This window comes from Macrobrachium nipponense, chromosome 1 (genome assembly GCF_015104395.2).
Source record: "Macrobrachium nipponense isolate FS-2020 chromosome 1, ASM1510439v2, whole genome shotgun sequence".
NCBI classification, from domain to species: Eukaryota; Metazoa; Arthropoda; class Malacostraca; order Decapoda; family Palaemonidae; genus Macrobrachium; species Macrobrachium nipponense.
The window spans coordinates 150,205,162-150,229,563 of record NC_087200.1 but is presented as its reverse complement, the minus strand read 5'-3'; the positions used below and the strand labels follow the sequence as shown (position 1 = coordinate 150,229,563).

General features: G+C 40.1%; 1 protein-coding gene across 1 annotated transcript in view; it reads left to right on the top strand.

Annotated features, from left to right (window-relative positions):
• The window catches only part of LOC135219756 (calcium-activated chloride channel regulator 4-like), a 411,904-nt gene that overhangs the window by 237,019 nt on the left and 150,483 nt on the right, over positions 1–24,402 (top strand). Inside the window, exon 6 of the mRNA XM_064256802.1 lies at positions 13,081–13,266. Coding sequence (XP_064112872.1) covers positions 13,081–13,266 — 186 coding nt within the window. The remainder of the gene's footprint in view (positions 1–13,080; positions 13,267–24,402) is intronic.

Below are 24,402 nucleotides of genomic sequence, written 5' to 3'. Positions count from 1 at the left end.
TTCATCAGCTACCCTCAGGTCGTTACTCTGCCCTGTCCTCCACGTTCCACAGGTTACAGAGAATGCACGAACAATATATTTATTAAAAATCAAAACCCTATGTCTTACAGATAGCTCGGCCTCGCACACATGCTAGCTTCCGCCTAGCAAAATTGCTTTAATACAAAACACTGGCCGGCTTAAAATAAAATAAGTAAAACTGCACGTCTCTGGCATTATAAAATAAAGTCTTATCAAGCTTTAATCTCCCAATAACACAAGACGCATTTTCTCTCATATTTTCTGCATTAGGATTCTTGAATATCCCTCTTCGCTTGTCTGCAAGTAGCTGAACAGACAGCAACAGGCTATAGCAGGCTGTAGCAACTGTAGGAAGACGGAATGCCTCCCTCATCGTAGAAGACTCTCACGGCTTCTTGTAGATCCCCAAAAAACACGCTGTAGAATTCTCTCGAACACCCATCATGGAAATACTTGTAATCACCCTGGACAACATGGCAGCAACCTCTCTTCACGGCTGGTGGACGTCTTGCTGGCGTCGGGGAACGACTTTTTGGGTGTGTGTTAGTATGTCAGTCAAGTCTTTGGTCAATCTAAGAAAATTAACCCAAACATACTACTTCTATCAAACAATGATCTCAAAAAGGTCAGAAATACTAACTGAACGTCTCCCAATTAACTCCCTTAAATATGACTACTAAAAATGACAAGTCATTATCACAACTCTCTAAGAAAAAAAACATCAAGTTCTCCAACTCAATTCTCCAAACTCGCACATCAGCACACACACAACTCAGAAATCACAGCAACTCCACGGAATTCTGCACTCACATTTCGAACTCGAATGTGCTCACAAGAGAAGACAAAATCGTAATAAGCCCAAGAAAAAAAGAAAAAAAGTATCTCGTAACATACCCAGACCCAAAAATGTTCTCTCAAACTCCCACAAAATCAGCAAAAATCTCCAACTTTAAACAGCAAAAACCCCTTTACTGCTCAATAATTAATCACAATGAGACTTAATGTCAAACTCCCATTACGTGAATAACAACCCTCGAAAAATTACACCTCCCGGTAAAAACAAATCTCCCGTCCAAAAAAGAAATGCTACTTAAGCTCAATCCCCAAATCATATCTCTCATAGGAAAAGGAAGAAAAACAATAAAAAAAAGATAATCACAAGTAGATTTCCCCAATCACAAAATACTAATACATGATAATATGCATAACTCCCGCGTTTATCCCCAGAAATGCTCCATGTAAAGTTATGGAATTTGCCAGAAAGCAAACTCTCACACATGCGCTTTCGTGAAATGCTATAGCCAACATTTCCAGATATTGCAAAAATTCTGATCTATCACCACACAGAGGAAAAGAATCAGCACACGCTCAGCACACGGCTCATCACATCGCTTGTCAGCAGAAAAATCGCCTGCGGACGCATGCTCAAACAACAGCGCAAAATTGTCTAGTAAGACACATAAGTTTTGGAAACTCATAATTCTCAAGAAAAAAAAAGTCTAACTGACACATTTCACAGAATTAACTCCAGGATACGACTAATGTGTTCAAAAATTTGTCTCGAAGACTTATTCTCTCAACATCACTTTTCCCAAATTATATTTCTCCAAGAATAACACACTTGTGAACATGAAAAATGCACACATCTCCAAATAACTCGTAATGCAGTAATGCCACTTCTCTCTAAATAGTCACGAAATCAAAAAAGAGAACCACAGAAATCTTCTCTTTGCTCAAAAAAAAACTCCATAACCACAAAAAGAGGGTCACCCGCCCAAGATTAATTCCAACTCCATTATGAGACATCATATCAATAATAACACCACTCCGGTTATAAAAAATATTCCTCCATTTGGTTAATAACCAACCCCCTTATATTATTCCTCCTTATTTCTCCAATAGCCACATGTCAGTAAAAAAAAGACACCACTCCAAGAATAGAGAATAGTCACCTCTATTTCGCAAATACACTATTTACCTCTATTTCCCCAATAACTCCATGTGGAACAAAACAAGGCTCCAAAAAAATATATATCTCCAAAAATGTGCACTCAAGGCAACTAACTCACACTCACAAATATTGCCCCATAATCTCCAAATATGTGTCTCCATTTGCAACAAAGATGGCTGCAAAATAATTGAACTAAACATAGCTCATATCACATTGGCAAATAATAAAAAATGGCCAAAAAATTGTCTCCCATGTATTATTCTCCCCTCAAATATTTAACTCCAAAATAATATAATACCTCCAATTATCTCCCCAACATATAACTCCAAAAAATATATTACCTCAATTCTCCCCAAAATAATAATATCTCAATTATATCTCAATTCTAACCTCCAATTCTCCAGAGAATAACTCAATGTTATAGTAAAAACTATAAAAACTCACTCCATTTAGCATAACTGCTAAAAAAGGGCAAAAACTCGGCAAATAAAACTGTCTAGAAAATTCTAGAAAAAATCACCAATGTGCCACAAGTCATTATAACAGAATTCCAAACTCACAGTGTCTAAGCAAAGACTTCCCCATATGCACTACGCCATAAGCCACTAGAAAACTTAACCAAGTTTCCTATCTCTCACAAAGTCGTCACAAATACAACAAAGGTATTGTGCAAGAAACTCACAATTTCTGGAACACAAATATCCAGAGAAAAAATGTAGTGCCATTATGTATGCATTCAAAAAATGCAAGAAAATCTCCCATAAAACTCTTTGTGCAGCATCTAATAGCTGAAAAACACAAAACACGTTCCTGAACAATGACTCTAAGTCATGAACTGAGACAATATTCACACTAACTGGAGAGAAAAACAAATTCAAATTCACCCATGGTAAAAAACTTGTGTCAGCTATGGCTAACTTCCAAAAAAGGAGAAAAGAAAAATCAAAAATAACGGCACCATTAACTATCTCCCGTAACTCACTAGATGTCAAGCAATTATCTGCTGAACTCATAAAAAAAAAAAAAAAATAAATAATGTGTTGTTAGTTCTTCCCATAATCACAAAAGATTTCACCTCCCTTGACAGCATTAAAACACCCACGTATTAGTATATAAAAAATCAGTATCAGAAATATCATTATCACAAAATCACCAAAAAAAAAAAAATTGCTATCATCAAAATCATCAGTATCAGTACAAAAATTATCACCAATGTTAATGCTTGTCCATTCTCCAAAAATTCAGCACAAAATTCAGCAAAATTTCACACAATTCACCAAGATTCAGTCAGATTCATCAAGATTCAGCAAAACTCATCCCCGTGAATCACTGAAATATTCTCCAAAGTTACAAAAACTTAACAAATAATCAACACAAGACTTCTCCCATTAATTCATTGTAATAATTATCCCTGAATAATTATCTGTAATAATTATTGAATAATCTCCCATGAAATATCTCAAATCTCTCGTAAAACAATTCTCCCGTTATGATAATTATACTTAGGCAAACCTCCCGTGACACATCTCAAGTATAACAATTATTAATAATAATAATAATAACTCTCCATAGCAATAATTCTCTTGCAAAAATCTCAAGTAAGGGTGAAATTCAAATAGCATACAACAGTATTGCTGAATCCTATGACATACAATTTCTCCAGCATGCAACACCATGACATAACACCATTGCCACACAACACAGATACAACACCAATCATCGGCATTTCAAAGTAATTTCTCCAACACAATAAAAAAAAAATAATCTGTGTATCCCCCTTATATTTGTGTCTTTCAAGGCACAAAGAAACATATAACACATCCCGTGCATGTTAACTACTTTTCCCCGCATTTTCGGAAAAGAAAAAATCTCTTTTCTATTTCCTTTTCTCTTCATCCAAGGGAGAAAAAAAATTTCTTTTCTAAAAAAAAAAGACTCTACGGGCATTTCACTTCATCATACTAATCAGTCAGCTGATATCTTAGCATTCAATGTCAAGGCCAAATCCATACCCCAACACAAAGAAAAAAAAAGGAAAAGGGGGAGTTCACCCACACTGAGAAAAAAAATTTCTCCCCCCCGTGAGAACAACCCCTCAGTCGAGCGGCAGAACAGCCAGAGGCATACCAGCAGTATCCCCCATCCCTGCACGATCTCTCGAGGGAGGCTAGTGGTACCTTCCATGCTACTATCCCCCGAGGCAGGCCATACTCCCCTTGCAATGCAAGGCGCCTCTCTGCAGAAATGTGCTGAGCCCGTAAAATTGTGGCCGCTCTGTGTCACTAAGCCAAATATGCTTATCCAAGCACAGTTCACATGCATAAAAAAATACGCTCCTATGTTTTAAACAAAGACGAATGCATACGTCTATTATAAACACGTGCAAATAAAGAAAACACATCACTATGGGGCAAAGACAAGAAAAATTGTTGACCTCTTGAACCAATCCCATAACCCTGAAATATTTAAACAAAAACCCATTCCTTCAAAACAATAGTTTAACACTCACCACTCCATAATGGGAACAAAAGGAACTCGAAATTCTTCGTAAAAATGCGTAAATCTCGTCGGCACAATACAAACGCGACCGGTGAGATGACCCCTAGCAACACTCACTCATGAACTAGACTGAGTTGCTTGTCTCACGACTCCCGCCCTGAAGAATCTCGGTACGAGCAAATTTGATGACCCTAATAGAAATTTTCTTTCCTCATCCCCCCATCTCACGGACGGACATTTTCTCTACCCCTTTTTTTCTAACTGGCCAACCATCTCTTCATTGGCGTTCCTAGGCATAATAAAAAAAAAAAGAAGACTTTCTATATCCCTCTTAACCGTCTGCCACCACTATAACATGGGGGAATTATCCCTCCAGTATTCATAAGGTAAGCGTGGACACGAAACGGAAGGCAGACCCCATAACTCCATTACACACACAGGCTCGCTCTCTCTCTCTCTCTCTCTCTCTCTCTCTCTCTCTCTCTCTCTCTCTCTCTCTCTCCCGGCAATCACCCCATCTCTCTCTCTCTCTCCACCTCTTTCTCTCCATTCTAACAGGTAATGAAAATGAGAGAGTTGCATCATAACATAACGTTTATTTACAAGAATAACTAAATCAATTAACTAAGTAATCCAGTCTTACAGACTAACATTGTCAAGTCACCCAAAAGTCCACACCTCTCCCTGGGAACTCTGTCCCCCGAAATCCAGGTCCGTCTGTTCAAAGATACAGAACACATCTCGGTAAGTACACACACAAGTTTAAAGACAAAGTTAATAAAATGGAACATCTTACAAGATATCAAACAAGCCATCCCTTTGGCTAAAGTAAAGGTAACACTTACCCATTCCCAACCGGAATATCACTCACTGATAAATAAAAACACTTTGGCATCTGCCATCATGGCTTCGCCTTCCTCCCCCGAATGTCTGTGCAATTCTTCCCATAGACTTGGCTAGTGATACATTATGAATAGAAGAGGCGCACACGCACATACGAACACACAGTTCGCTAGCGCCTCGCGGTTCTAGCTGCATCTAGTTTCACAAAGGCACTTTGAAAAGAGTTCATAAACTGTCGTACATTGACTTCCTGAACCAAGCATTTTTATCTCACGCCATCCCCTAGAATCTCATTCATCAGCTACCCTCAGGTCATTACTCTGCCCTGTCCTCCACATTCCACAGGTTACAGAGAATGCACGAACAATATATTAATTAATCAAAAACCCTAAATGTCTTACATATATTATATATATTATTATAATTATATATATATATATATATATATATCTATATATATATCTATATATATATATATTTAATGTATTATATATTATATATATATATATATTATATATATATATATATATGTATATTATATAATATATATATATATATTATAGATATATATATATATATATATGTATAATATATATATATATATATATATATTATATAATATATATTATGTATATATATATATATATATATATCTTATATATATATATATATACATATATATATATATATATATATATATATATACGTATCTAAAGATGTTTTTATCTGAATTTCTTGTAATTTTAGTTTGAAGATGGGACAGGACCTTGAAATATCACAGAAAATATGGAGCATTGCCACTGATGTCTTCCTTTTTCTGACCTTTTGAATGATACATTGGCTTCTGTGTCATTGTCCTAGATATATATATATATATATATATATATATATATATAGATATATATATATATATATATATTATATATATATATATATATATATATATATATATATATATATATATATATATATATATATATATATATATATATATATATATATATATATATATATATATTAGGGCTGTTGCCTCGTATAATAAGGCGCCCTATGAGGTAATGTTAGACTTGCGATAATCTTACGCTAAGTCGGTTGGTATTGCACTTCCATATTCATTGGAGTGTCTTGGGGTTTGTAGATCACTTACGAAGTCGGTATTATCTTCTTTGGTTATGACGACGATGTGTTAAACTCATGATGATTCGGCAATGATGTGAGGTTCTAGTAGAAACCACGAAGTACAAAAAATACTTATATTCTCTGAGATTACATGGTGAAGATCAAGTAGGATTGTACAGGTCTTCTAATGACGATGGCTTGATCGCTTCTGCCAATGATGATGGCTAATTCTATTCTGTTCTACATGATAAAGCTTAGGTAAAGATGTACAGGTCTGCCAATGATGATGGCTAACTCTATTCTGCCTACCATCTTGGTTACAAATCATAAAGGAAGCAGACAGTAGCTCGAACATACGAACATACAATCAGATGACATAGTTACTTATCACGTAGGCCGCTTGAGCTATAGGTCACGGTGTTTGTCTCAAGCAGGAAGCTTGGACTAAAGTTTATAAACAAATGAATGACCACAGATGACGGCATGTCATCTTAGCCTACATACTTTATCGTCTCTGGTCTGATCACATTCCTGCAAGCAATCTGGTTGACCTCTTTAGTTTTAGTCTTTTATATATATGGAATGTTATTCCATATTTTTATTATGTAATCACATGTACATATATATTATATATATATATATATAATACCATTAATATATATACATATATATAGATATATATATCATATATATATATATATATATATATATATATATATATATATATAATATATAATTTACTGTATATGACCAACGAGGACATGATGGTGGGTTATTAAATAAGCAATCACTTCATAAATGAGTCACTTTAATGGAGAATGTGGAGATACAGCAGTACAGAGTACCTTCGGGCGGTCAACTTGCCGGTTACACTACTTTCAAAAGCGGCGTCATGCCACGCACATCATAACGCAAGAATTATGGGTAAAAACAAATGACTGCACCCAAGCGTATAATCAACATTATCAATGCATCATAAATAAAAGTTTAATATTCTAACACCCCCTCATAAACTTTTATTCTCATCAATCTGCAAATTACTACAAACAAATATATGCATCATGGTAATCAAAAACAAACTCAATACCCAAAAACCATGAGTTTCCCTAAATCTTTCATCTTAAATCTATGAAATAATACACGTTTAGTGTCAAACAGAGCTTTCTCATTACTACTGGCAATGATCATATCATCAACCCAAACCAAAATAATTACATGTGAGTTATGTCTTTTATTGACATACACCGCAATGATCACTTAATGACTGCTCAAAATGATTTTGAATTAAGAAATCATGGAGCATATTATTCCAATTTCTTCCCAATTGCTTTAAACCATACAGAGATTTATTCAGTTTCCAAACCAATTGTTCTTTATTACTACCAGTTTCATTGTAACCTTCAGGCTGTTGAACAAATATTTCACAATCAATATCAGAATTAAGATAGGCAGTTTTAAAATCCATACAATGCACAATTAAATCATGTTGTACTGCCAATTGCATAAGCATTCTAATTGAGGTCATACGCACAGTAGGAGAAAAAGTATCAGTATAATCAACACCTTCAATTTGAGAATACCCTTTTGCAACATAGCGAGCTTTATATTGCTCTTCACTATTTAACCCTTCTTTAATGGCATATACCCATCATCCACCTACAATACAACGGTTGTTTGGTAAACTACACAATTCATAAGTATTGTTATCTCTTAAAGATTGAATCTCATCATCCATTGCAGCTTTCCATTTGTGTGCCACATGTGAATTTAATGCCTCTCTATAGCTTTCAGGAATTTCAGTTACAACAATAATGAACAGAATAGCCCAGTAAATCAACATATTCTTCAAGATATTTGGGAGCAGTTCGCTCCCTACTTGGATAACGGGACTCACCTTCCCTTTCAGTTTCAGTCAAATCTGCATTAATTTCACTATGCTCATCTTCAACAAGGATAGGTTTAGAAACAGGATCACTTTGATTATCATTAACAGTTTTCTTTTCATTGCAAATGACATTTTCATTATCAGAATCCGATTCACTATCTTCTGATTCACCACCTTCCTTTAGACATTGGGATTTATTAAAATTGAATTTATCAGTAAAATGTACTAACCTAACCTTTCTCAACTGTCAGTTCCTGGATAAATATACAATATAAGCAGGACTGCATGAATCATAGCCAACAAATATTCCCTTTTCACATCTTGGGTCAAACTTAGCTTTTTTTTCTACATAAGCGTAACACAGGGAACCAAAAATATGCATATTTTCAAGCTTAGGCTTCTTAGACATTAACACTTCATATGGAGTTTTATCTAGTCTAGAATTGTAGCATCTATTCCTTATATGAACAGCTGCCCTAACAGCATAATTCCACATGAATTTTGGTAGCTTTGCTTCAATTAAGAGACATCTAGCCATTTCAAACAATGTACGCCACATTCTCTCAGCAGTACCATTTTGGTGTGGTGAATTTGGTGAAGAAAATTCTTGTTTAATCTTATTACTTACCAGAAATTCTTTAAATTCTGAAGAAGTAAATTCTCCTCCATTATCACACCTTAATCTTTTAACAACACCATAAGAACTAGTATCTGCAAGGAATCTCTTAGTAGCATTAAGTGCATCACTTTTCTGTTTCAAGAAATAAACAAAAACAGATCCTGAATAATCATCTACAAAAACAATACAATATTTAGATTTTTCCCTTGATTCAATACTCATTGGTCCAGCAAGATCACAATGTACAAATACCATTTACTCTTTGCTCTCTCATCTGGTAATCTGTTCCTAGATAAATGCATTTTACCTTCATGACAAGTTTTGCAATCAAAATTACTTTTGTCACTAATTTTCATACCTTCAGCTTTATCTTCTAACTTCAAAATGTCTTTAACATTGCAGTGTCCCAAAACCTTATGCCACTCCTCTAGTGAACGAGATTTACATGAGCTTACATTATTTAGATAATACAGCTTACCTTTCTTATTTATTTCAAAAGACACCATTTGAGCTTATCAACTCAGAATGATTAGGATTAAAGCTTACTGTAGCTCCTTTACTAACAGCTGATTGTACAGAAAATATATTCTGCTTAAAAGTAGGAATATACAAGGCATTATCAAGAACAACATTTTGTTTTATACCATTTGTATCATAAAGTACAATTTTAGCTTTACCTTTGCCTTTAACAATATTCTTGCATCTTGCACCATCTGCAAGTTCAACCATATGTTTTGATTCATCAAAGTCTTCATCAAAACACTTAAACTTGGATTTATCAGTAATGATGTGGGTAGTAGCACCACAATCAACAAAAACATTACATACATCTGTAGATATGTTATCAACAGAGCAACTTATTTTGAAACACCATTCTTTTTCACTATAATTATTAGTGGATCAGGCTTACAAACATTCACAGTTGCACTAGAAAATCTAGCAGGCCTATTAGCCTTTCTACATTCATCAAAATTGTGTGTAATGGTTTTGCATTCTTTGCACCACTTACCTCTGTCTTTCTTCAACCTACACTCGAAAGACTTATGTCCAGGCTTACCACATGAGTAACACCTTACTGATGAGCCACTGGCAGACCCACCACACTGAAAATCATGATTTTTATAATTCACCTTAAGGACGTTCTCACTCATTACATTAGGCCTATGTGCCTCTCGACTCCTCAGGCTTTCTTCATAACTCCGTAGCAAAGACTTGAATTCCAGAAACGTAGGCTCACTATCCTTCTGCATAACAACAGTATTAAATGGAGTAAATTCCTCTGGAAGACCCTTCAATACCATAGCAATAAGAAGGCTGTCGCTGATCGTCTCACCAGCTGACTTTAACGAAGTAGAAGTTGTCTCAGCTCGAAGAAAATAATCTGTCACACATTCTTCCCCTCTCATTTTTCAGTGACGTCAGCTCCGTGTAGAGGGAGATGATTCTTGGTTTGCCTGTACCTTGGTAATGTTCCCGTAGAATCACTAATGCCTTTCTTCCATCGTTGACTGCATCTCTCATTATTAATTGGAGGCTCTTGTCATCTAGAACTTGAACGATCTCAGCAAAAATGTCAGCATTTTTGTCGATGAATTCTGCTGAAGTTCGATCTTCACTTTCGTCTAGGATAAGCTTTCGAAGTCTCAGATGAGCTAGAAATTTTATCTCCCACATCTCATATTTCTCCTCATCACCATCAAAATACAAGTTCCTCTTGCTTGAGCTGGGCCCATAACCTGTGACCAACGAGGACATGATGGTGGGTTGTTAAATAAGCAATCACTTCATAAATGAGTCACTTTAATGGAGAATGTGGGAGATACAGCAGTACAGAGTACCTTCGGCGGTCAACTTGCCGGTTACACTACTTTCAAAAGCGGCGTCATGCCACGCACATCATAACGCAAGAATTATGGGTAAAAACAAATGACTGCACCCAAGCGTATAATCAACATTATCAATGCATCATAAATAAAAGTTTAATATTCTAACACTGTATCCCACTTTTTCACGCTTTACTTTTCTGTGCTTCATTTTGTGTTGGATTTTTATGGAACATATCTTTCACTTTTCCAAAGAAACTTAACCCAATTCACAAAAGTTTTCTTTGTACCATATCTAAAAAATGATCATTAATTTGCTTTTTTTCGTTGAGCAGCACTATTTATTCACTGACTACTGTATTTTTCATATTGTGTTCATGACTAGATACAGATTTTTATGATATAAATTATTTACAGTGCACTTAAACTGTTGGCCACTTCTGTAGGAGTTAAGCTCATTCCGGGATGGGCCCCAGATCAAGCATAACAAGTTGTTGATTCTCTTTCTCTTTTATGGTAATTCAAGATGTATTTTAAGTGATGTTACTATAAAGGTTTTTTTACGGCAGTGCATACTGTAGTATCTAAAATGTTTGCTAATTATTTTCATTTTATTTTCCAGTCTGCTTTTTTTTTGCATTTTAGTAAAATCAGACTGGAAAATAAAGTGAAAATGATTGGTGAATATTTTAGTTATTGTACAGTTTGTTCTAGCATCCAAAAACACTACTATCATTTCCAATACATCATACATTGCCCTGAGAGAGAGAGAGAGAGAGAGAGAGAGAGAGAAGAGAGAGAGAGAGAGAGAGAGAGAGAGAGAGAGAGAGAGAATTTTAAATCTGTTATGCTCATTATGGGGCCCATCCGGGAGTAAGCTTAACAGATACAGTATTACAGCATGAGTCTACTGTAAATAATTTTTATCATAAAAATATGTATTTAGTCACGAACACAATTTATGAAAAAGTAATCGGTGAATAAATAGTGTTGCTCCATGGAAAAAGCGAAGTACGTAGTGATGATTTTAATGAAAACGAAACGACTTCAATACTATGAAAGAAAATGGTTAAAAATTTATTTAATTTATATTAAACATTTTATAGATATTTTGCTGTGTTTACATTAATGTTAATATTTTAAAATGAGTATTTTAGGGGGCTTGTAAGGATGACATGTGGGCGAATGTTAGCCCTTCCATTGTAAAAATCTGTATATCCATATGTCCTCTCTTTTCTTCCTGGAGCTAAAATGTAGAGCATTTTATGCTCTTTCTTTTGATGTATTCATATATGTCTGAAATCCGTTCCCTCTACGTAATATTATTCATGTATTTTCGTCTGTGAAGAAACACTTCACAGCGGGGCCTCTGTCCTTTTTTGTTTATGTTTGTTCGTGCATGCGTGACGGACACTACGCTTCTGTCCGCACGCCACCTTATGTACAGCCTCATTTGCCTAATAAAACCTACGGGCTGCTCTTGAGCAAGAGATCGTGCTGGCATAAAGCCAGCTTAAACAACAACAACAACCTAATAAAGCTTACGGGCTGCTCGGTGAGCAAGAGCCCGTGCTGACACAAGGTCAGCTCAGTCAAAAAATATAATATATATATATATATGTGAAATTTATTTTAATTTTAAATTTTTCTATTTAAATATTTGTGAACAGAAACTTCATGCATGCAGCAAAAATAGACATATATTTTAATTGTAATTTTTCTATTTCACCTAGGTGTTGTGACGCCAGGTTTGATAGACACAATCAGTCAATCAATTAATCAAAAACAACCTAATAAAGTTAGTTCGCTCTCTCTTCTCGTCTTACTCAGTCCTCACAGGCTTATATACCCAAGAGTAACAGTTGTAAAAGAGTACTAATCTAAGATGACACTGGGTGTTTTGGGATGGTGGCTTGGGTTGATTTTATGTTGGAACTAATATTAAATTGTTTTAGTATAATAATTTAAGGTATATTTTTGTTTAGACTATTAAATTATTCAGAGAACTTTTAAAATGAACTGTTATAAGCATTTTTAGAGGGGATTTTGCATTCCTGCAGGAACCTATCCAGTGGGGGAGCGCTGTATATATTTGTATATACCTAACTATATGTCCATCAGGATGGTCACTGTTTGCTGTTGTGCAAATCCTAGATGGAACAGAAATGAATCAGTTGTAATTTCCTTATTGCTTTTGGATATTTCCAAGGTATAGTGAATTCGAAGATGAATATTTAAGGCTTAATATTTGTGAACAGAGTAACTTCATGCATGCAGGGAAAATATACTTATATACACACTCTCTTTTCTCTTATTTCAGAATGGAATTTACCTAGTTAATTGTTCAAGGCCAGTTATTTTTCAAGAAATTTATGCATCTATTTACGCAGTGACCACATCTGCTGATAACCAGCCTATGTATAATATTGATGTGTCAGCTTCAGCACCACTAAGTAACCTTACTTTTACAAGGGATCCTCCAAGAGCACCTATTATATATGCAATGGTATGCCCTTGAATTTTATCTTTTATATTTTCCCTTCCAAAAAATTTTGTTGATAACTATTTTTGGGCATCATTTTACAGAGCTTATAATCCTTACATTATTTTTATATTAATTTTTTTATATTTTATATGAGCAACTTCTCCTTATGCCACTTCCATTAGATATAGCATAGAATTATGATAACATGCACAATATATAACTTGTTGTGTGTTGGCCTATTTATTGATAAATGAATATTTGCTGGAGTTCCTCTATGTAATGTGTTGCATCACATATAGCCTTCTCAGGCTATATGTGATGCAACTCCCTACATTACTATAGGTTAGATCAAGGAAGGGTGGATTAAAATGTATCCCTATAAACATCTTTCTCTGCAACAGAAACAATTAGGCAGTTCCCAGGTTATGGCAGGTGTTCCATTCCAGTGGTGTTCCGTAAGTCAGAAAATGCTGTAACCTGTAATATTGTGAGAAAAATTGATAAAAATTAGAGAGAAAAACTTGTGTAATCCTGGGGAAAGAAACAGATTTTTGAGCTTTGCCCAAGTAATAAACCAGATTTATTTCAGTGTCCTGCCTAGCAATTATATAGCTGTAGGTTCCATACTGCAATAGACTAAAATTCAAATTTTCACTTATACAACTTCCCCGGTGGTTACATATAGCTGTCGTCTCCTGACGTCACGGCAGAATTTGAAATTCGCGGCAGCGCTAATGGTTTGACAGGTGATCCCTCTACTCCCGCCCTCTACTGGGTACCAGGAACCATTCCAGCAATATGGCAGAAGTTTCCTGCCGTCGGAACCGATAACACGGTTCCTCTGCTGGTTGGAATTTTGAATTGATCATCTTGGTTTTTCTCTTGGTGATGTACCTTGAGTTTTCTGATCTTTTTGCTAGCAGCGCTAGAATTTTTTTGGTTTTGAAGAATTGTTGTCCGTTTTACGAATTAATTTTGTTTTGTCACGATGTCTGACTACGGCTCTATTCAGTATAGGGTGTGTAGTAGTGGGTGTAAGACTAGACTTCTTAAAGCTTAACTTGATCCTCATTCTACTTGTGTTAGCTGTAGGGGACGTGAATGTTCTTTTGAGAATACGTGTGAAGAGTGTAAGTCTCTAACATCTCAGGAGTGGAAGGCTTTGGAAAAGTATATGAGAAAGTTAGAAAAAGATAGAATCAGAAAGGCTTCACTGAGATCTACTTCTAAGTCAGTGAGTAGCCAGGATATTCCTCTGAATTCTGTTAATTCTGATCCTATTAACCCCGTAGTTGTTTCTCCTGCCCTCGATTCTGTATCTCCCGATCCCGATCCCGATCCCGTGTCAGTATTACGAGCCGATATGGACTCGAAATTTGTCTCTTTCCTCACCACTATGCAGAAAATGGGTGAGACAGTGTAAGAAGTGGTACTTAAATGTGACAAGTGCTAGTGCAGTGGAGGAGGTGGCTGTTCGGCCCGTTCGTTCTCCTAGGTCCAGGCCCCTGTCAAACTCCCCAGATCCTGGGAGGAGGCATGCCAAAAACCGAAGGGAGGCGAGCGGGACCTGCTCCCGTGCAGTCGCCCCCTCAAGCAATCCTGTAGCCGTATCCCAGGATGCTGTCACCCACCATTGGAAAGGTGTTGCGAGGAAGTGTTTTTCGTCAAGCGACTCGAGTTCAGAAGTCTCCTCTCATAGAGGCTGGTGTCATAAGACTTCTAGACCGCTGAAGAGGTCTCGCGATGTTTCGCCTGCCGCGGTTCCCAAGAAGGTGGCGGCTGCCGAGCCTTCCTGTAGTTTTTGGGAGGAACCTGAAGCTTTTTCACCGGCTGTTTCAGTTTATCGTCCTTCTCTCATAGAATTAGAGAAGCCGGACGCTCGCACGCCTTCAGAGCCTTCCCCAGAGCCTCCTCAAGCAGTAACTCCTGAGGTTCCAGATGCGTTTGTGGCTCATCCTTCTACTCCTCCCGCGCCTTCTACGTTGGTGGATCCTCAGCTTTCGGTTTAAGACCAGATGAATGCCAAGTTAGGCGGTATTTTGGAGCTTTTTGGCAAGTCTCTTTCTTCCCCGAATGTGCTCCCGGCCACCTTGCAGCTTCCGCAGGCTCCTGTGCAGTCCTCTTCACAGGCTCCTCTTCAGACTCCTCTTCAGGCTTCCATTCAGTCTCACGTTTCGGCCTCAGTCCAGGCGCCTGTTCAGACTCTCCATGTGACTCCTCTTCATACGCCGCTTTAGGCGCCAGGTCAGGCTCCTTTCCTGACTCCTTCTCTGGCGCCACGTCAGGCTCTCACTCGGGCGCCAGCTCAGCCACTCGGATTCGCTTCAGTACAGGCGCAGACGTCTTCTCCTGCCCTCTCGCAGCCGCCTCGGGTGCATTATTGTGTGACTCCGCCGAACAGGAATCCTCTTCAGATGGAATGTTCCCCAGTTTCTTCGAAGGAAGCTTCGGATGTGGAAGAAGAAGAAGTAGTTACAGAAAAAGACAAGCATTTGTTGGGGTACAAGCAACTTATACGATTTTTGTCGACAACTTTGGAGATTCTTTTGCGCCTTCCGTTCCAGTTTCTCCTGGTTCGCAGTGGAAAAAGGATAGTAAGCCTGACTCCGCGTCCTCCTTCACGCGTCTGGTCCTCTCGATTTCGGCTAAGAAGGCTATCAAGAAAGTGAACGCTTGGCTTTTGGAGAAGAGGGAACAGGGGAAAAATGTTTTCTGCCTTCCCCCTTCGAGACTTTCGTCAAGGAGCCGTGTCTGGTATGACACTGGAGAAGTATTTTCCCTGGGTGTGACTGCCTCCGCACAGGGAGATTTTTCTAGTCTCGTGGATTCTTCTCGTAGATCAGCCCTTAATACTGCTAAGATTTTCTTTTCGGCAAGTGAGCTGGATCATCTTTGCAAGAGTGTTTTCCTTGTTTTTGAAGTTGTTAGCTTGCTGGATTGGGCCATTGCTTCTCTGGCCGGGAAAGTCAAATCATTTGGGCTTTCGGAGGAGCAGTTGAAGGATTTTGCCTCTGTACTTGATTGTATTGATAAGGGCATCTGTGATGGAGCTTCAGAGCTCGCTGCCATTTTCGCCTCTGGAGTGTTGAAGAAGAGACAGATTTGGTGCTCCTTCTTGTCGAAAGGGGTCTCATCGAACCAGAAGTCCGCCTTGCTCTTCTTTCCTTTGGACAAGAAGCACCTTTTTCCACAAGATATTGTGAACGAGATCACTCAGTCCTTGACACAGAAAGCGACTCAGGATCTCTTATCGCAGTCAGTGAAGAAGCCCAGGAAGATTGCTCCGGTATTTTCTGCATCTCGTAGTGCCTCCACCACAGAAGCCCCTAAACCATTTCGAGGTAGAGCTTCCGTTAGATCTTTCTCTAGGTTTCGGGGGAGAGGTAGAGCCTCGTCTAAAACCACTCCCTCTTCCATCAAGAAGTAGGCTCATAGTCCTCCACACAGCAGTAGGAGCCAGATTACACCTTTTCTGGCAGACCTGGTTTCACCTCGGAGTGGATCCTTGGACGGTTGAGGTCCTGAAAGAAGGTTACACCATTCCGTTCAGCAAGCACCCCCCTCTCACAGAATTTCCTGTGGATTTATCCGCTTACTCGGAGAACTCCGAAAAATTTGCCGCCCTCCATCAAGAAGTTCTTGCTTTACTGGCAAAGAGGGCCATAGAGTTAGTGGACGCTCCTGAGGAACCAGGATTTTACAATCGCCTTTTCCTGGTAAAGAAGGCCTCGGGGGGTTGGAGACCGGTGTTGGACGTGAGCGCCCTGAACGTTTTTGTCCTGAATACAAAGTTTCTATGGAAACGACCCAGTCGGTATTAGCAGCTCTTCATCCGGAGACTGGATGGTTTCCATAGACCTTCAGGACGCCTACTTTCATATTCCGATTCATTCGGAATCGAGGAGATTCCTGAGATTCGTATTCCAGGGTCGGATTTATCAGTTCAGGGCCCTCTGTTTCGGCCTGTCGACAGCTCCACAAGTGTTCACCAGAGTTCTGTCGTCAGTAGCAAAGTAGCTTCATCTGGACGGGATACGGATCTCCATGTATCTGGACGATTGGCTTCTCAGGGCAAGTTCCAGACAGAAGTGTGTGGAGGACTTACAAAAGACTTTAAGGTTGGCAGACAGCCTGGGATTGTTAGTCAACAAAGACAAGTCGTGTCTCATTCCCTCTCAGGAGATAGTTTATTTAGGAGTGAGACTGAATTCAGTTCTTTTTCAGGCTTTTCCGTCTCGTCGAAGGATCGACTCTTGCCTGAACAAGATAGACGATTTTCTCTTCAGACAAACTTGCTCGGCGAAACAATGGATGAGCCTGTTAGGAACCTTGGCCTCGATAGAGCAATTTGTAAGTCTGGGCAGGCTCAACATGAGACCACTTCAATTTTACTTGAAACAGAAGTGGCAAATGAAGAAGTTCCCAGACTCCTTTGTTTTCCCCATCTCGGAAGGGATCAAGCAGGACCTCCTTTGGTGGAAGTCAGAAGGAAGACTAGAGGAGGGCTTGTCCCTAAGCCAGTTGAGCCCCAACCTTACGCTCTTTTCAGACGCATCGGACAAAGGGTGGGGAGCCACTCTGGGGAAAAAGGAAGTGTCGGGCCTTTGGCAGAGTCATTAGGAAAGCTGGGACATAAATCTGAAAGAGCTAAAGGCGATTCATTTTGCTCTAATGTACTTCCAGACAGATGTAAGAGGGAAAGTAGTGCTGGTTCAAGCAGACAACACCACGGCTCTCTCTTACTTCAAAAAACAGGGGGGGACACACTCATTCCCTCTGTGTGAGGCAGCGAGAGACCTGCTCATTTGGGCGAAAGAGAACAAGGTTGTTTTGAGCACAAGATTTATTCAAGGCTCGAAGAATGTAAAGGCGGCCATTCTCAGCAGAAGAGGACAAGTCCTCTCCAAGGAGTGGACTCTACATCCTCAAATATGCAAGAAACTTTGGGAAATTTGGGGATGTCCTCTTTTGGATCTCTTCGCCACGTACAAGACGGCTCGTCTGCCACTGTATTGCTCCCCAGTTCCAGACGAAGAGGCGTTTGCAGTGGATGCCATGCTTCTGGACTGGTCAAATCTAGATCTTTACGCCTTTCCTCCATTCAAGATGTTAAGACTAGTTCTGACAAAGTTCAGAGGTCATCAGAATGTAAGGATGACTCTGATAGCCCCCTTTTGGCCAGCCAGGGAATGGTTTCCGGACCTGTTGCAGCTGTTGACAGACTTTCAGAGAGAGTTGCCATTAAGGAGAGATCTACTTTCTGAGGTTCCATCACATCTTGTCCGCTCTTCGACTAGTCGCCTTCAGACTGTCGAGCATCTCCTCAGAAAGAGAGGATTTTCAAAGAGAGCTTCAAGAGCTATTGCTAGACCCAGAAGAGAATCCTCTGATCGAGTGTACCAAGCCAAGTGGGTCCAGTTCAGAGCTTGGTGCAAAAAAGAAGGAATTTCGTCTTCTAAGACCTCTATAGCTCAGTTAGCTAACTTCCTTCTTTTTCTTCATGAGACTAAGAAGCTTTCTACCCAGACGATTAGGGGTTATAGAGCTATGTTGTCTTCAGTGTTCAGACATCGAGGATTAGACATTTCTAATAATCAAGATCTCTCAGACCTGATTCGTTCCTTTGATACATCCAAGGTAAAGGAGTCAAGAACAGTAGCTTGGAACCTGGATGTAGTTCTGAAATGGCTGATGTCTGACAAATTCGAGCCGATCTCCTCTAGTTCTTTTAGAGATCTGACTAGGAAGACTCTTTTTCTTTGTGCTTTAGCATCAGCTAGAAGGATCAGTGAGCTCCATGCTATTGATAAGAGAGTTGGGTTTTCTAAGGGAAAGGCCATTTGCTCATCAATGCTGGGTTTTTTTGGCTAAGAATGAAAATTTCTCCCATCCTTGGCCTCGTTCTTTCTCTATAAAGAACATTTTGGATCTGGTGGGGCCTAATGAGCCTGAATGTCTTCTCTGCCCAGTGAGAGCACTTAGACATTATGTGCAAAGAACCAAAGGTATAAGAGGTAAGAGTGATAACCTGTGGTGTTCAGTGAAGGATCCTTCTCGTCCTCTTTCTAAGAATGCGCTCTCCTTCTTTTTAAGGAATTTGATTGCTGAGGCACACAAACAATGTCAGGACTCAGATATCAAAGTGCTTAGAGTCAAAGCTCATGAAATAAGAGCAGTGGCTACGTCTATGGTGTTTAGACGTAATCTGTCTTTAAAAGACATTATTAAATCTACATATTGGAGAAGCAATTCTGTCATTGCATCTCACTATCTGACGGATTTGCAAACCACATATGAAAATTGCAGTATGTTGGGGCCATTCATTGTGACTGACACGGTATTGGATGAGGGAGAGAAGGATGTCTCCCATCCTCACTAACTTTTCTCCTTGACTGTGGTTTTTTGTTTTAAGGTTGTCTGAAGATACATGGGGTTTTTGAGTATCTTTCAGTCTTTTAATGTATTGGTGTATTTTTTATCCGGGTGTGGTGATCCCTCATTTCATTGTGTTGTTTGTGCTTTGTACTGCGCCCTGAGCAGGGGCATTATAGTCTTGTCCATTACGGTCACGTCCTCAACGGCAAGTACTTATTATTGTGTCCGGCACACGGATCCATATATCCTGTTGGTACAATAAAGGCCAGCAGACTACAGAGGCAGTAACCACTGAGTCAGCAGTCTTTAAAGGTAAGGAACCTATATCTTCGGATAATTCCAACAGTTGTTATTTTAGCTGCCATAGTCCCACCACCTAAATGTGTCAATCAGCTATATGTAACCACCGGGGAAGTTGTATAAGTGAAAATGACATTTTTATAATAATATAAAGTTTCACTTATGCTTACCCGGTGGTTACATAACGAAGACCCGCCCTCCTCCCCTCATATGGACAGGTAGGCATGAAACTTCTGACATATTGCTGGAATGATTCCTGGTACCCTGTCGAGGGCGGGAGTAGAGGGATCACCTGTCAAACCATTAGCACTGCCACGAATTTCAAATTCTGCCGTGACGTCAGGAGACGACAGCTATATGTAACCACCGGGTAAGTATAAGTGAAACTTTATATTATTATAAAAATGTCATTTCACAGTGGAGCCCCCATTGCTAGTGTAGGTGACAAGTAACCACCCACTTCCAGTCCTCAGGTGACAACACCACACCAACCAATTCGCTTTCTGTTTGCTCCTGGTTGACATTGGTGGTTATATGCAGATATCTTCATCATCTGTTGGATGGTTTATTCACTTTCCTGTAATTCGTTGATGTACTCTATTCAGGGTGGCTTTGTTTTCATTTAGCTTAGAGCTTTAGAATAGTTTTTGCTGCCTTGTCAGATTCTAGTTCATCTGGAGTTAGGTTTTGTGCCGATGGGTGTAGAACTTGCCTAGTTAAAGAGATCTATGACTCACATACTAGCTTTACTAAATGTCTTGGTTCACAGTTAAGACTGTAAGAGAGTCATGATGTCCTGAGGGTCATGGATGGGATGAAGGGAAATGGAGGGTGTGTATTTCTCTTGCAGATAAAGTAGTTAAGGCTAGAAAGAGGAAGGCAGCTCTAAAGGCCCCCATAGACGATACGACTGATGGATCAGGTTCCGTTCTATCTCCGGCATCTGCGCTGCCCATAGACGTTCGGATTTACTTCAGTTTGCCGAAACCTGGTAGAGTGAGGACGTGGCCACTCCGTTCAGTGGTGACGCTTTAGACTGCGCTCTTGTAACAGATATTGGAAAACCCCAGCGAAAAAGGAAACCTGAATTGAACTATTGATAACGAAGTGAAATGAATTATCTCACGATCGTTTATTTAATGAATCGAAATTCACCCTGTTGACTGGATTAATTACCAGAGAATGGACCAGCAGACCTACATGGATTGAATGTATATGGTCTTCCCTCTTATGGAAATATGACAAATTTCTAAGACAATATGTATTTTTCATAGCTACAAACCTGAAGTCTTAACAATAGGATAATTTCTAGCTCCTAGCTGGATCTGGTTAAAAAGCAGATGAAAGCAAGAAATCTTGTGATATCTGGCAACACATGCGTAGATCGGGTGAAGAGTGGTCAAGGACCATGCATCTACGCCAGTCTTCCCAACTCAGGATGACTTAACAAATAAAGGGGCGGCTAGAGGTGGGCAGTATAACGTTAAGACCTCAGGTTTGTAGCTATGAAATATACCAATTGTCTTAGAAAATTTGTCATTTGTTCATACGCGAACAAACTTTCGGTCTTAACAATAGGATAGACACTCATACTTGGAAGGAGGTATAAGACATCCTAGACCAGCTCTCAAAAGAATTAGTTCTTGGAGAGGGACTGAAGCCCGTTGAGAAGCTAGATAAACTGATATCTAACCACTCAGAACCTGAGTGACGTACAATGATATATAGGATAACCATTGTATAGGGAACCAAAGAGAAACTTTGACTGTCCAATAACAAACCAAGACACTAGGGTTTGTATTACTCCCGACTCCTCCTTAAACCTCCCGAAGGAAGAAGGAAAGGTACAAGAGAAAGAAGGAGTCCAGCCAACTCACTCATGCTCTCATCCACACAATCATCTTAGGTAATATACAAAGGTGCCCTGTTAAGGGCAACTATGAGTTACACAGCCTGTTGGGCAGCCACCATAGGACCCAGGGAAAACGTGTCCATAGATCTGTGGGCAACATCCTTAAGATAGAAGGAGGTGAATGTGGACTGGTGTAACCAAGTTCCAGCGCTCAGCACTCTATGTACAGCCAAGTTCTTTTTGAAAGCCAGAGAGGGACCAATACCCCTAACCTCATGTGCTCTAGCTGGCACAGACGTGGTGGTGGAATCATCAAGAGTCAAGTCTGCCAGTCTGATGGGTTCCCGTATCCAAAAAGAGATAGTATTCTTAGACACCTCTTTCTTTGTGGCCTGTGCTAACAAAAAGTCTGCGGCAGCCTGGTCTAAGGTGCCAAGTCCTTTTAAGATAGCAACGCAGGGCCCAGATAGGGCACAACAAAAGCTCTTGAGCATCACCACCCACAAAGTCAGACAGTGATGGAATGGAAAACGAAGTGAACCTGTCATCATGCACCGAGGGATTTTGGGTCTTGGCCATGAATTCCAGGACAAATTCGAAGGACACCGACTTCCAACCCCTGGTGTGCTTCACCTCATAACTCAGACCGTGGAGCTCTCCTACCCTCTTGGAAGATGCCAAAGCCAAAAGGAAAACACTCTTGAGCATCAGGTTCCTGTCCGATGAGTGACGCAAGGGCTCATATGGACTCTTAGTTAAGCTCTTAAGCACCCAGGAAACATCCCACGTTGGAGGCTTGAGCTCTCTAGGACTCGACTGCTCAAACCCCTTAACTAGCAGGGAAAGTTCCCAGGAAGAGATGTTGATACCCTTAAGGCGTAGCACCAAACTCAGTGCCGCCCTGTAGCCTCTAATAGCAGAAACGGACAAACGTTTCTCATCTCTGAGGAATGTTAAAATGTCTGCTATTCGCTGAATAGAGGTCATGAGTGGAGAAAAACCCCGTTTACAACACCAAGCACAGTAGATCGCCCATTTGCCTTGGTAAACTGCGGAGGTTGACTTCCTAAGACTGCTGGACATGTGCCCAGTTGTTCTCTGAGAAAAGCCTCTCGCTTGGAGCCTCCAACCGTGAAGAGACAGGAATTCTTCTAACTGGTGGAACCTTTCCACATGGGGTTGACACAGAAGATGCTGCCAAGGGGGAATCTCCCTCGGAACCTCTGACAACAACGACAGCGGATCTGGAAACCATTCTGCCCGAGGCCACAGAGGGGCTACCAAAGTCATCCTGAGACTCTGTGAACTCATCAGCCTGTTCAGAACCTGACGGATCAAACAAAACGGAGGGAAGGCATACACCTCCAGCTTCCTGTTGTAGTGTGTCACGAAAAGGTCCAGCATGGGTCTCCCCCAAATCTGGAAAAGCTTGTTTGCCACCACTTGATGAAAGGACCACTCTGTGCCTAGAATCTGATCCCGGCGACTGAGTTTGTCTGCGACCACGTTCCGTTTCCTTGGGATATACCAGGCTGAGAGCTCTACTGAATTGCTGATTGCCCACTGGTGAAGCTCGACGGTCAAGGCGTGAAGTTGCTGAGAAACCAGGCCTCCCTGTTTGTTCATATTGGTTACCACCGTGGTGTTGTCTGACATGAGAACGACATAATAACCCTCTACCTTCCCCCGAAACTCCTTCAGACCCAGGAAAGCCACCCTCAACTTCAAGACGTTGATATGTTGCTGCTTGTCCTCCAAACTCCAAATGCCTGAAGCGATGAGGCTGCCTAAGTGCACGCCCCAACCTGAGAGGGAGGTGTCCGAGAACAGAAGGAAGTCAGGTTGGAGAGAACGCAGAGGGACACCCTTCAACAGATTCTGGTCGTCCAACCACCAACGAAGGTCTTCTCTCACCTCCAAAGACAGAGGAACCATAAACAGGGAAGAGTCCCCCGCCGGAGACCAGAATTCTCAGTCTCCATTGCAGAGACCGAAGATGAAGTCACCCATGAGGGACCAGCTTCTCCAGGGAAGATAACACTCCCAGAAGAACCTGCCACTGATGAGCTGACTGATGTGACTTGGACAGGAAGTTGCATGCTACAGCCCGCAACTTCTCCAATCTCTGATCCGATGGGAAAACTTTTGCCAGTCGTATCGATGACCATGCCCAGGTAGAGAATCTTTTGAGTGGGTACGAGGCTCGACTTTTCCTGGTTGACTAATATGCCCAGGTCCAGACAGAACCAAAGTAGACGATCCCTGTCCTGTAGCAGCTTCTCCCTGGAAACTGCCAAGACTAACCAATCATCGAGGTACCTCAGCAAACGGATCCCCTGAGCATGGGCCCAACTTGACACAAGAGAGAAGACCCTTATGAACATTTGAGGGGCTGTCGTCAGCCCAAAGCACAAGACTTTGAACTCGAAGATCTTGTCCGCCAGAGAGAAGCGAAGGAACTTCTTGGACGTGGGATGAACGGATTTGGAAGTATGCGTCCCTTAAGTCTATCGACATCATGACGTCGCCTTCCCTCACAGCTGCCAACACCGAGCACTGGGTCTCCATCTTGAACCGTGTCTTCCTGATGAAGCGATTCAAGGTGGATAAGTCGATCACAGGCCTCCATC